The 12,125-nt window shown below is 73.3% G+C and overlaps 2 protein-coding genes across 2 annotated transcripts in view; one reads left to right on the top strand and one right to left on the bottom strand.

The window, feature by feature from the left end:
- Positions 1-625: 625 nt before the first annotated feature.
- The window catches only part of LOC142825870 (FHF complex subunit HOOK-interacting protein 1B-like), a 14,838-nt gene continuing 3,338 nt past the window's right edge, over positions 626-12,125 (bottom strand). Inside the window, 6 exon segments of the mRNA XM_075918015.1 lie at positions 626-715; positions 1,672-1,767; positions 1,769-1,792; positions 1,794-1,832; positions 3,230-3,841; positions 5,267-5,543. Of these exon segments, the coding sequence (XP_075774130.1) occupies positions 626-715; positions 1,672-1,767; positions 1,769-1,792; positions 1,794-1,832; positions 3,230-3,841; positions 5,267-5,404 (999 nt within the window). The 5' untranslated portion in view covers positions 5,405-5,543.
- Positions 6,419-12,125, top strand: part of LOC142825869 (cyclic nucleotide-gated channel alpha-4-like) — a 23,870-nt gene continuing 18,163 nt past the window's right edge. The window contains 3 exon segments of the mRNA XM_075918013.1: positions 6,419-6,558; positions 6,742-7,104; positions 8,257-8,638. Of these exon segments, the coding sequence (XP_075774128.1) occupies positions 6,419-6,558; positions 6,742-7,104; positions 8,257-8,638 (885 nt within the window).

Raw genomic sequence — 12,125 nt, 5'->3', positions numbered from 1 at the left:
GGACAGCCGCTCAGACACCCGCCCCCTCCACCGCCGCCCGCAGGACAGCTGCTCAGACACCCGCCCCCCTCCACCGCCGCCCGCGGGACAGCCGCTCAGACGGCCCCGCCCCCCTCCACCGCCCGCGGGACAGCCGCTCAAACACACCCGCCCCCGCCCCGCGGGACAGCCGCTCAGACGCCCGCCCCCACCGCCGGCCGCGGGACAGCCGCTCAGACACCCGCCCCCCTCCACCGCACGCGGGAGAGCCGCTCAGACGCCCGCCCCCACCGCCCGCCCGCGGGACAGCCGCTCAGACACCCGCCCCCTCCGCCGCCGCCCGCGGGACAGCCGCTCAGACGCCCCGCCCCCTCCGCCGCCCGCGGGACAGCCGCTCAAAACGCCCCGCCCTAGCCCCCGCCCGCTGGACAGCAGCTCAGACGCCCACCCCCGCCCGCGGGACAGCCGCCCGCCCCCGCCACCACCCACGGGACAGCTGCTCAGACTCCCGCCCCCCCCCACACACACAGGGCTCACCCATGCTCTCGCCCCCCACTCTCCCACCATGGAGCCAGAGCTGAGGCAGGCTGTGACCTGGCTCCCCTATGGCTGGGCTGAGCCTGCCCCCCCGGCCAGGCTGCTGACCCTACCTTATGCAGGCCGGGCCCATCACAGGCACCAGGAAACCGTTGTGCACGTAATCCACCAGCTGCTTCCGCACCACCGGCGGGGCCACCTGCAGGAGCACAGAGCTGAGGGTGCGGCTGTGAGGAAGTGGGGAGTTCTGGGGGCTGCATGCAGAGGGGCACCCAGTGCCCCAATGTGACTGGTCAATGTGACAAGGGGAGAGCTCTGGAGGGGCCCCCAGGAAGGGGCTGTCGCACCGGAGAGGGGGGGATCCGCCCAGAGGGCCGGGATCCAAGTGTGACTACGACCTGAGAGCCATGGGCAGCCGCAGGCAGTGGGTGGCACGGTGCCGGGCTGGGCGGGGCGGGGGCTCTCGGGACGGGCCCGGTGCCGGGCTGGGCGGGGTTGGGGGCTCTCGGGCGGGGTCGGGGGCTCTCGGGACGGGCCCGGTGCCGGGCTGGGCGGGGGTCTCTCGGGACGGGCCCGGTGCCGGGCTGGGCGGGGTCGGGGGCTCTCGGGACGGGCCCGGTGCCGGGCTGGGCGGGGCGGGGGCTCTCGGGACGGGCCCGGTGCCGGGCTGGGTCGGGGGCTCTCGGGACGGGCCCGGTGCCGGGCTGGGCGGGGCGGGGGCTCTCGGGACAGGCCCGGTGCCGGGCTGGGCGGGGTCGGGGGCTCTCGGGACGGGCCCGGTGCCGGGCTGGGCGGGGGTCGGGGGCTCTCGGGACGGGCCCGGTGCCGGGCTGGGCGGGGCGGGGGCTCTCGGGACGGGCCCGGTGCCGGGCTGGGCGGGGGCGGGGGCTCTCGGGACGGGCCCGGTGCCGGGCTGGGCGGGGGCTCTCTCGGATGGGCATGGTGCAGGTATGGGCGGGGACTCCCAGGATGGGCACAGAGCCGGGTTGCCCTCCCCCAGGTAGGACGGGGCTCTCGGGACGGGCCCCGGTGCCGGGCTGGGCAGGGGCTCTCGGGACGGGCCCGGTGCCGGGCTGGGCGGGGGCTCTCGGGACGGGCCCGGTGCCGGGCTGGGCAGCGGCTCTCGGGACGGGCCCGGTGCCCGCTGCTGCCCACCTGGAGGACGGCGTTGCAGAACTCCAGCGAGTTCATGAAGAGGACGAGGGCGGGCACGCCGGTCCAGTCCTCGCGGCGCAGGCAGTGCCAGTCGTCCCGCCCGCACCTCGATCTTGCGGGGGCAGGGAGGAGTAGAGGGCGCTGAGGCCCGTGGCGAGAACCTGCGGGCCAGGATGGCGAAAGGCCGACGGTCAGGCTGGGGGTGCCGGCGCCAGGCGCTGCCCCTCCACCAGGCCCAGCTCAAGGCCCCACGCACGGGGCAGCCCCGGGAGGCACAGAGCCCTGGGCCAGGCGCTGCAGGGCCTGGGCGCCGCCGGCTGGCACAGTTCAGGGCAGAGTGCGCAGCCTGGAGCAATGCCAGTCCTCCAACAAGCCTCCATCTCCCCGCCCCGGGATGAGAAACTGAGGCAGGCGGGGTGGCAGGCTGAGGATCACTCTGGCGCTAGGCAGCGGACCCAGAAGGCCGGGCTCCCCTCTAGCAAAGGCTGTAGCAGGGCCAGGCGCCGGGCTGCGCTCAACGGGCAGAAGTAGGAGCGGTCGGCGCCGTAGGTGGCCACAGGCGGGTGGGGGCCAGGAGGGGGGGGGCCAGGAGGGGGGGGGCCAGGAGGGGGGGGCCAGGAGGGGGGGCAGACGCCGGGGGGGCAGGCGCCGGCCGCGCTCACCGGGCAGAAGTAGGAGCGCTCGGCGACGTAGGCGGCCACGGGCGGGTGGGGGCCAGGAGGGGGGGGGCCAGGAGGGGGGGGGGGGCCAGACGCCGGGGGGGGCAGGCGCCGGCCGCACTCACCGGGCAGAAGTAGGAGCGCTCGGCAACGTAGGTGGCCACGGGCGGGTGGGGGCCAGGAGGGGGGGGGCTGGGGGGGGCCCGGGGGGGGGTAGACGCCGGCCGCGCTCACCGGGCAGAAGTAGAAGCGCTCGGCGACGTAGGCGGCCACGGGCGGGTGGGGGCCAGGAGGGGGGGGGGCCGGGGGGGGTAGACGCCGGCCGCGCTCACCGGGCAGAAGTAGGAAGCGCTCGGCGACGTAGGCGGCCACGGGCGGGTGGGGGGCCCGGGGGGGGGGCCCAGGGGGGGGGCCGGGTGGGGGGGGGGGCAGACGCCGGCCGCGCTCACCGGGCAGAAGTAGGAGCGCTCCGGCGACGTAGGCGGCCACAGGCGGGTGGGGGCCGGGGGGGGGGGGGCACGGGAGGGGGGCCGGGGGGGGCCAGACGGAGGGGGGGGGCAGACGCCGGCCGCGCTCACCGGGCAGAAGTAGGAGCGCTCGGCGACGTAGGCGGCCACGGGCGGGTGGGGGCCAGGGGGGGGCCAGACGGAGGGGGGGGCAGACGCCGGCCGCGCTCACCGGGCAGAAGTAGGAGCGCTCGGCGACGTAGGCGGCCACGGGCGGGTGGGGGCCAGGAGGGGGGGCCGGGGGGGGGGCCGGGGGGGGTAGACGCCGGCCGCGCTCACCGGGCAGAAGTAGGAGCGCTCCGGCGACGTAGGCGGCCACGGGCGGGTGGGGGCCAGGAGGGGGGGGGGCCAGGGGGGGGGCCCGGGGGGGGGCAGGCGCCGGCCCGCACTCACCGGGCAGAAGTAGGAGCGCTCGGCGACGTAGGCGGCCACGGGCGGGTGGGCGCCCGCCAGCGCCAGCAGCAGCAGCAGGGCGTCGCGGGCCTGCTGGCCGGTGGTGCCCTCGTGGTGCAGGAAGGGCACGAGCAGGGAGAAGAGCAGCAGGCGGGCGGGCGCGCCGGGGCCGGGCCGGTGGAAGAAGCGCTCCAGCAGGGCGGGCTCCCTGGCCACGCAGGCGCACAGCTGGCTGAGCAGCAGCACCAGGCCGGCGCGCAGGGCGGGCGAGCCGGGCTCCGCGCACAGGCTCAGCAGCTGGAGCAGGGGCTGCAGCACGGCCGGGTGGCGCAGCAGCGGCTGCTGGCTCTGGCTGACCAGCATCTCGTAGAGCTTGAGCTGCTCGGCGCGCTGCTCCTCGCCGAAGTCCCGCTGCCGGTGCCAGCGCAGGAGCCGCTCCAGCAGCTGCTCGGCCGCCACCAGCTCCAGGATGGGCCCGGGCGCCCCCCCGGCCCGCGGCCGCTCCTCCGCCAGCAGCGTCACCAGCTGGTAGGTGTTGTTGCGCACGGCGCTCAGGTCGTCGGCCGCGCCCGGGCCCGGAAGGGGGCCCCGCTTCTCCAGCACCCGCAGCACCTGGGGGGACAGGCCGGCTGAGCGCCGCGCCCCCGGCTCCGGGCCCGCCTCCGTTCCCCGCAGGCGGCCTCCCGCGCCCAACCGCCACCACCCGCCTGCAGCTGCAGCCCCCCGTCTCCCGCCCACGGCGACCCCCTTCTCCTCCCGCAGCCACGTCTCCCCGCCCCGCGGCGACCCCCTTTCTCCTCCCGCCGCCCCGTCTCCCGCCCCGCGGCGACCCCCTTCTCCTCCCACCGCCCCGTCTCCCGCCCCGCGGCGACCCCCTTCTCCTCCCGCAGCCCCGTCTCCCGCCCCGCGGCGACCCCCTTCTCCTCCCGCAGCCCCGTCTCCCGCCCCGCGGCGACCCCCTTCTCCTCCCGCAGCCCCGTCTCCCGCCCCGCGGCGACCCCCTTCTCCTCCCGCAGCCCCGTCTCCCGCCCCGCGGCGACCCCCTTCTCCTCCCGCAGCCCCGTCTCCCGCCCCGCGGCGACCCCCTTCTCCTCCCGCAGCCCCGTCTCCCGCCCCGCGGCGACCCCCTTCTCCTCCCGCAGCCCCGTCTCCCGCCCCGCGGCGACCCCCTTCTCCTCCCGCAGCCCCGTCTCCCGCCCCGCGGCGACCCCCTTCTCCTCCCGCCGCCCCGTCTCCCGCCCCGCGGCGACCCCCTTCTCCTCCCGCAGCCCCGTCTCCCGCCCCGCGGCGACCCCCTTCTCCTCCCGCAGCCCCGCCTCCCGCCCCGCGGCGACCCCCTTCTCCTCCCGCAGCCCCGCCTCCCGCTCCGCGGCGACCCCCTTCTCCTCCCGCAGCCCCGTCTCCCGCCCCGCGGCGACCCCCTTCTCCTCCCGCAGCCCCGTCTCCCGCCCCGCGGCGACCCCCTTCTCCTCCCGCAGCCCCGTCTCCCGCCCCGCGGCGACCCCCTTCTCCTCCCGCAGCCCCGTCTCCTGCCCCGCGGCGACCCCCTTCTCCTCCCGCAGCCCCGTCTCCCGCCCCGCGGCGACCCCCTTCTCCTCCCGCAGCCCCGTCTCCCGCCCCGCGGCGACCCCCTTCTCCTCCCGCCGCCCCGTCTCCCGCCCCGCGGCGACCCCCTTCTCCTCCCGCAGCCCCGTCTCCCGCCCCGCGGCGACCCCCTTCTCCTCCCGCAGCCCCGTCTCCCGCCCCGCGGCGACCCCCTTCTCCTCCCGCAGCCCCGTCTCCCGCCCCGCGGCGACCCCCTTCTCCTCCCGCAGCCCCGTCTCCCGCCCCGCGGCGACCCCCTTCTCCTCCCGCAGCCCCGTCTCCTGCCCCTCGGCGACCCCCTTCCCCTACCGCAGACCCATCTCCTGCCCCTCGGCGACCCCCTTCCCCTACCGCAGACCCATCTCCTGCCCCCGGCTCCCCACAGCACCCCCCTTCTCCCCATCTCCCGCCCCCACACCCCACAGCGACCCTGTGCCCAGCCCCCAGCCGCACCTGATACCAGTGGTTCTTGAAGACCATGAGGCAGGTCTCAGGGTCGGCGGGCGCGGGGCTCTGCAGGCTGGGGGCACGGCTGGCCCGGTGCCCTGCTGCCCGGGGGTGCAGCTTGCTGAGCCAGCTCATCCTCTCCATGGGTGGGGGCGCAGCTCTGGACGGGCCGGCGGGGGCTACAGGGCGGGGGGGGCCCCAGGGCGCTGAGCCGGCGGCAGGGCGGCAGAGGCGGGCGGGCGGCAGGCCCAGCTCCCCATGCTGCAGCCAGGACGGCTCGGGGCTGTGGGCAGACACCACGGTGAGGCGGGGACCCCGAGCCGGCCCCAGGCAGCACCTGGAGCAGGGAGATGCCAGGCCAGGCCCCGCCCCGCCGGCAGGGGCAAAGTGCGAGGAAGCGGCAAGGCGGGCGAGGCCAGAACAGCGCAGGCCAGAGCCGGCTGCTGGGAGGGCGGTTCGGGGAGCAGCCCTGCCCTGTGCCACTTCCCCACCAACCTGACCCTCACCAGGCCCCGGGAAGAGAGCCTAGCCCCCATGCCACGGCCCAGCGCCCGCCCGCCAGCCTCCCACGGCCCAGCGCCCGCCCCCCCCAGCCTCCGACGGCCCAACGCCCGCCCCCCCAGCCTCCCACGGCCCAGCGCCCGCCCCCCAGCCTCCCACGGCCCAGCGCCCGCCCGCCAGCCTCCCACGGCCCAGCGCCCGCCCCCCCCAGCCTCCCACGGCCCAACGCCCGCCCCCCCAGCCTCCCACGGCCCAGCGCCCGCCCGCCCGTCAGCCTCCCACGGCCCAGCGCCCGCCCCCCAGCCTCCCACGGCCCAGCGCCCGCCCCCCAGCCCTCCCACGGCCCAGGGCCCGCCCGCGGCCCAGCAGCTGCCCAGCAGCCTACCACTGCCCAGCGCCCACCCGCCAGCCTCCCACGGCTCAGCACCCACCCACGGCCCAGCACCCGCCTGACAGCCAACACCTTGACGCAGCGCCAACCCACCAGCCGCCCACGGCCCAGGGCACAGGCAGCAGGACCAGGACCGGCGAGCGCTCTGCGTGCGACTGACCCGTACGAGGGGGATCCCGAGGGACCGGCGAGCGCTCTGCGTGCGACTGACCCGTATGAGGGGGATCCCGAGGGACCGGTGAGCGCTCTGCGTGCGACTGACCCGTATGAGGGGAATCCCGAGGGACCGGCGAGCGCTCTGCGTGCGACCGACCCGTACGAGGGGGATCCTGAGGGACCGGCGAGCGCTCTCCGTGCGACTGACCCGTACGAGGAGGATCCTGAGGGACCGGCGAGCGCTCTGCGTGTGACTGACCCGTACGAGGGGGATCCCGAGGGACCGGCGAGCGCTCTGCGTGCGACTGACCCGTACGAGGAGGATCCTGAGGGACCGGCGAGCGCTCTCCGTGCGACTGACCCGTACGAGGAGGATCCTGAGGGACCGGCGAGCGCTCTGCGTGTGACTGACCCGTACGAGGGGGATCCCGAGGGACCGGCGAGCGCTCTGCGTGCGACTGACCCGTACGAGGAGGATCCTGAGGGACCGGCGAGTGCTCTCCGTGCGACTGACCCGTACGAGGAGGATCCTGAGGGACCGGCGAGCGCTCTGCGTGCGACTGACCCGTACGAGGGGGATCCTGAGGGACCGGCGAGCGCTCTGCGTGCAACTGACCCGTAGGACGGGGATCCCGAGGGACCGGCGAGCGCTCTGTGTGCGACTGACCCGTACGAGGGGGATCCTGAGGGACCGGCGAGCGCTCTGTGTGCGACTGACCCGTACGAGGGGGATCCAGAGGGACCGGCGAGCGCTCTGCGTGCGACTGACCCGTACGAGGGGGATCCCAAGGGACCGGTGAGCGCTCTGTGTGCGACTGACCCGTACGAGGGGGATCCCGAGGGACCGGCGAGCGCTCTGCGTGCGACTGACCCGTACGAGGGGGATCCCAAGGGACCGGTGAGCGCTCTGCGTGCGACTGACCCATAGGACGGGGATCCCGAGGGACAGGCGAGCGCTCTGCGTGCGACTGACCCGTAGGACGGGGATCCCGAGGGACAGGCGAGCGCTCTGTGTGCGACTGACCCGTAGGACGGGGATCCCGAGGGACAGGCGAGCGCTCTGCGTGCGACTGACCCATAGGAGGGGGATCCTGAGGGACCGGCGAGCGCTCTGCGTGCGACCAACCCGTACGAGGGGGATCCCGAGGGACCGGCGAGCGCTCTGCGTGCGACCGACCCGTACGAGGGGGATCCTGAGGGACCGGCGAGCGCTCTGCGTGTGACTGACCCGTACGAGGGGGATCCTGAGGGACTGGCGAGCGCTCTGCGTGCGACTGACCCGTACGAGGGGGATCCCGAGGGACCGGCGAGCGCTCTGCGTGCGACTGACCCGTACAAGGGGGATCCCAAGGGACCAGCGAGCGCTCTGCGTGCGACTGACCCGTACGAGGGGGATCCCGAGGGACCGGCGAGCGCTCTGCGTGCGACCGACCCGTACGAGGGGGATCCCGAGGGACCGGCGAGCGCTCTGCGTGCGACTGACCCGTAGGTGGGGGACCCCGAGGGACCGGCGAGCGCTCTGCGTGCGACTGACCCATACGAGGGGGATCCTGAGGTACCGGCGAGCGCTCTGCGTGTGACTGACCCGTACGAGGGGGATCCAGAGGGACCGGCGAGCGCTCTGCGTGCGACTGACCCATACGAGGGGGATCCTGAGGTACCGGCGAGCGCTCTGCGTGTGACTGACCCGTACGAGGGGGATCCAGAGGGACCGGCGAGCGCTCTGCGTGTGACTGACCCGTACGAGGGGGATCCTGAGGTACCGGCGAGCGCTCTGCGTGCGACTGACCCGTAGGACTGGGGTCCCGAGGGACCAGCGAGCGCTCTGCGTGCGACTGACCCGTACGAGGGGGATCCTGAGAGACCGGCGAGCGCTCTGTGTGTGACTGACCCGTACGAGGAGGATCCTGAGGTACCGGCGAGCGCTCTGTGTGCGACTGACCCGTAGGACGGGGATCCCGAGGGACAGGCGAGCGCTCTACGTGCGACTGACCCGTAGGACGGGGATCCCGAGGGACAGGCGAGCACTCTGCGTGCGACTGACCCGTACGAGGGGGATCCTGAGAGACCGGCGAGCGCTCTGTGTGCGACTGACCCGTAGGACGGGGATCCCGAGGGACAGGCGAGCGCTCTACGTGCGACTGACCCGTAGGACGGGGATCCCGAGGGACAGGCGAGCGCTCTGCGTGCGACTGACCCGTACGAGGGGGATCCTGAGAGACCGGCGAGCGCTCCGTGTGCGACTGACCCATCCGAGGGGGACCCCAAGGGACCGGCGAGCACTCTGCGTGCGACTGACCCGTGGGGCAGGGGGGAACCTCAAGGGACCAGTGAGCGCTCTGCGTGCGACTGACCCGTAGGAGGGGATCCCGAGGGACCGGCGAGCGCTCTGTGTGCGACTGACCCATCTGAGGGGGACCCCGAGGGACCGGCGAGCGCTCTGCGTGCGACTGACCCATCTGAGGGGGACCCCGAGGGACCGGCGAGCGCTCTGCGTGTGACTGATCCGTAGGAGGGGATCCCGAGGGACCGGCGAGCGCTCTACGTGCGACTGACCCGTAGGAGGGGATCCCGAGGGACCGGCGAGCACTCTGCGTGCGACTGACCCATGTCATGATTCTGAGGGTTAGCCAGCAGCCTGGGGATTAAGGGGTTAACTACACCTAGCCAGGTGGAGTGACCAATAGGAATGTAGGTGGGACTTTTCAAACTGGGACAATGGAATTTGGGGTTTTTCCCTTTCTCCTTTTGTCTCTCTGGGAGAGTTCTCTGCTGCTACAGAGAGGGACAAGCATGTCTCTCTCTCTCCCAGACACCATTCTTCATTTTCTGTAAGTAGGGTAAGGGTTAGGCAGTTTCGTTAGGTTTTATTGTTTTAAGGGTTGGGGATGGGATCTGAGATCTGGCACTGCTTAAAAGATGTTTTGGCTTGTTCTTTGTAACTAAGTTCTAGGCCCATGGAGTTTCTCTGTGAGTATATTTTGTTACCTCCCTATCTAGTCATTATGTTTGCAACAGGAATCTTGTTGTAATAATAAAAGTTCTTTCTTTTCTTTTATTAACCTGGCAGTGGTTAATGGTGTGCCCTGAGTTTTGTTTTAGGGGGAAGATTTCCCAAATGATCTTTCCCCTGATTTCTTTATCAGCATTTGGGTGGTGGCAGCGGAGGTTTTATTCCCAAGATCTAGGTTTTTAAGATTTTGGGGGAAGTTTTATACCAAAGCCTGGTAGATAAGGCTTTGGGGTACACTTACTGGCCCCCACTTCTGCATTTATCATGCCAGAGTGGGGAAGGAGCCATGACAACCCGTACGAGGGGGATCCCGAGGGACCAGCGAGCGCTCTGCGTGCGACTGACCCGTAGGTGGGGAACCCTGAGGGACCAGCGAGCTCTCCACCTGTGACTGACTCGTGGGGGAGGACCCCGAGGGACCAGCGAGCGCTCCGCCTGTGACCGATTCGTAGGGGAGGACCCCGAGGGACCGGCGAGCGCTCCGCCTGTGACTGATTCGTGGGGGGGACCCAAAGGGACCGGCGAGTGCTCTGCCTGTGACTGATTCGTGGGGGGGGGGACCCCGAGGGACCGGCGAGCGCTCTGCCTGTGACTGACCCGTGGGGGAGGACCCCGAGGGACCGGCGAGCGCTCCGCCTGTGACTGATTCGTGGGGGGGGAACCCGAGGGACCGGCGAGCGCTCCGCCTGTGACTGATTCGTGGGGGGGGAACCCGAGGGACCGGCGAGCGCTCTGCCTGTGACTGACCCGTGGGGGAGGACCCCGAGGGACCAGCGAGCGCTCTGCCTGTGACTGACCCGTGGGGGAGGACCCCGAGGGACCGGCGAGCGCTCCGCCTGTGACTGACTCGTGGGGAGGACCCCGAGGGACCAGCGAGCGCTCCGCCTGTGACTGACCCGTGGGGGAGGACCCCGAGGGACCGGCGAGCGCTCCGCCTGTGACTGACTCGTGGGGGAGGACCCCGAGGGACCGGCGAGCGCTCCGCCTGTGACTGACCCGTGGGGGAGGACCCCGAGGGCACTGCCAGACCCACACGGGTCCACGTGGCTCCCAGAGCTCAGCATTGCCAGCCCCACATGGCTCGGCTCAGCCCCCAGCCAGCCGGGGACAGGATGTGCACAGCCTGACAGGTCAGAAAGCAGCAGGACAGTCCCGGGCCATGAGTCAGCCGCTCCGAGCGCCTGCCAGCAGCCTGCCAGAAATAGCCCTGGCATGGGGCCTGCGGGCCCGGCCCAGCCGAGTCCCCCGCCGGAGCCGTGCCGGGACTCTGGGGCATGGCCCAGACAGCCGCTGCCCCCAGGGACGCGCAGGGAGTCCAGGCCTCTGCCCTTTGAAGTGCTCCACCCAGCTCCCTCTCCCCGGGGAGCCCCCCGACCGCTCCCCAGAGGGCTGCCCCCTGCCCCGCCTGCCGGGGGCTGGGCGCTTGTGAGCCGTGTGGCCGGCAGCGGGCCAGGCACACGGGGAAAGGTGAGTGGGAAGCTCGCGGCCCCGCCCGGCAGAGACGCTCCCGCGAGCAGCACTGGAGACGGCCAGGGGCCGCCCGCCGAGGTTCCCGCCGACCTTTCCACCCAGTGCGGCAGAAACGGTCGCCAGGGCACGAGCCCCCTCGCTACCCGCCTGGTGCCACCACCAGCAGCTGCGCCCGAGCCCGGTCAAGGGCAGGCTTTCCTGGGCACGTCCCCCCCGGCGCCGGCCAACGGAGCCGCAGCTGCCCAGGCGGGCACGTGCCGGCGGCAGGCCCGGAGACGGGCGCGCTGGGCACTGCGTTTCCACGGCACTCGGGGCCTCGAGGGACCCCGCTGCCTCAGCGCACAGCCACCGGCACCTGGCACCACACCCCGGGGCCCGGCAGGATGGGCCCAGAGCCACCCCCAGAGGCCAGGTGAGAGCGCGCCCAGCCTGCCTCCACCCTCCCAGCCTCTCTCGCCCAAGAGACATCGGCTCCCCAGCCCTGCCCGCCCGCGCCCCCATGGGGCTCCCCTCCAGGCCCTGCCAGGCTCCCAATGCAGCAGGGACAGTCCCATCGAGCAGCAGAGCACAAAGCGAGCTGGCCAAAGCCACGCCCGGACACCCTCGCCACGGCCGCCTGTCCTGCCCAGGAGTTACACCCGCTCGCCCCCTACCTCCGCCTGTCCTGCCGCTGGGCTGCGCAAGAGTTACACCCGCTCGCCCCCTACCTCCGCCTGTCCTGCCGCTGGGCTGCGCAAGAGTTACACCCGCTCGCCCCCTACCTCCGCCTGTCCTGCCGCTGGGCTGCGCAAGAGTTACACCCGCTCGCCCCCTACCTCCGCCTGTCCTGCCGCTGGGCTGCCCAGGAGTTACACCCGCTCGCCGCCTCCGCCTGTCCTGCCGCTGGGCTGCCCAGGAGTTACACCCGCTCGCCGCCTCCGCCTGTCCTGCTGCTGGGCTGCCCAGGAGTTACACCCGCTCGCCGCCTCCGCCTGTCCTGCTGCTGGGCTGCGCAGGAGTTACACCCGCTCACCGCCTCCGCCTGTCCTGCCGCTGGGCTGCGCAGGAGTTACACCCGCTCACCGCCTCCGCCTGTCCTGCCGCTGGGCTGCCCAGGAGTTACACCCGCTCGCCGCCTCCGCCTGTCCTGCCGCTGGGCTGCCCAGGAGTTACACCCGCTCGCCGCCTCCGCCTGTCCTGCTGCTGGGCTGCCCAGGAGTTACACCCGCTCGCCGCCTCCGCCTGTCCTGCCGCTGGGCTGCCCAGGAGTTACACCCGCTCGCCGCCTCTGCCTGTCCTGCCGCTGGGCTGCCCAGGAGTTACACCCGCTCGCCGCCTCCGCCTGTTCTGCCGCT

Source organism: Pelodiscus sinensis, unplaced genomic scaffold (assembly GCF_049634645.1).
Source record: "Pelodiscus sinensis isolate JC-2024 unplaced genomic scaffold, ASM4963464v1 ctg156, whole genome shotgun sequence".
NCBI classification, from domain to species: domain Eukaryota; kingdom Metazoa; phylum Chordata; order Testudines; family Trionychidae; genus Pelodiscus; species Pelodiscus sinensis.
This window is presented reverse-complemented; position numbering and strand designations above follow the sequence as displayed.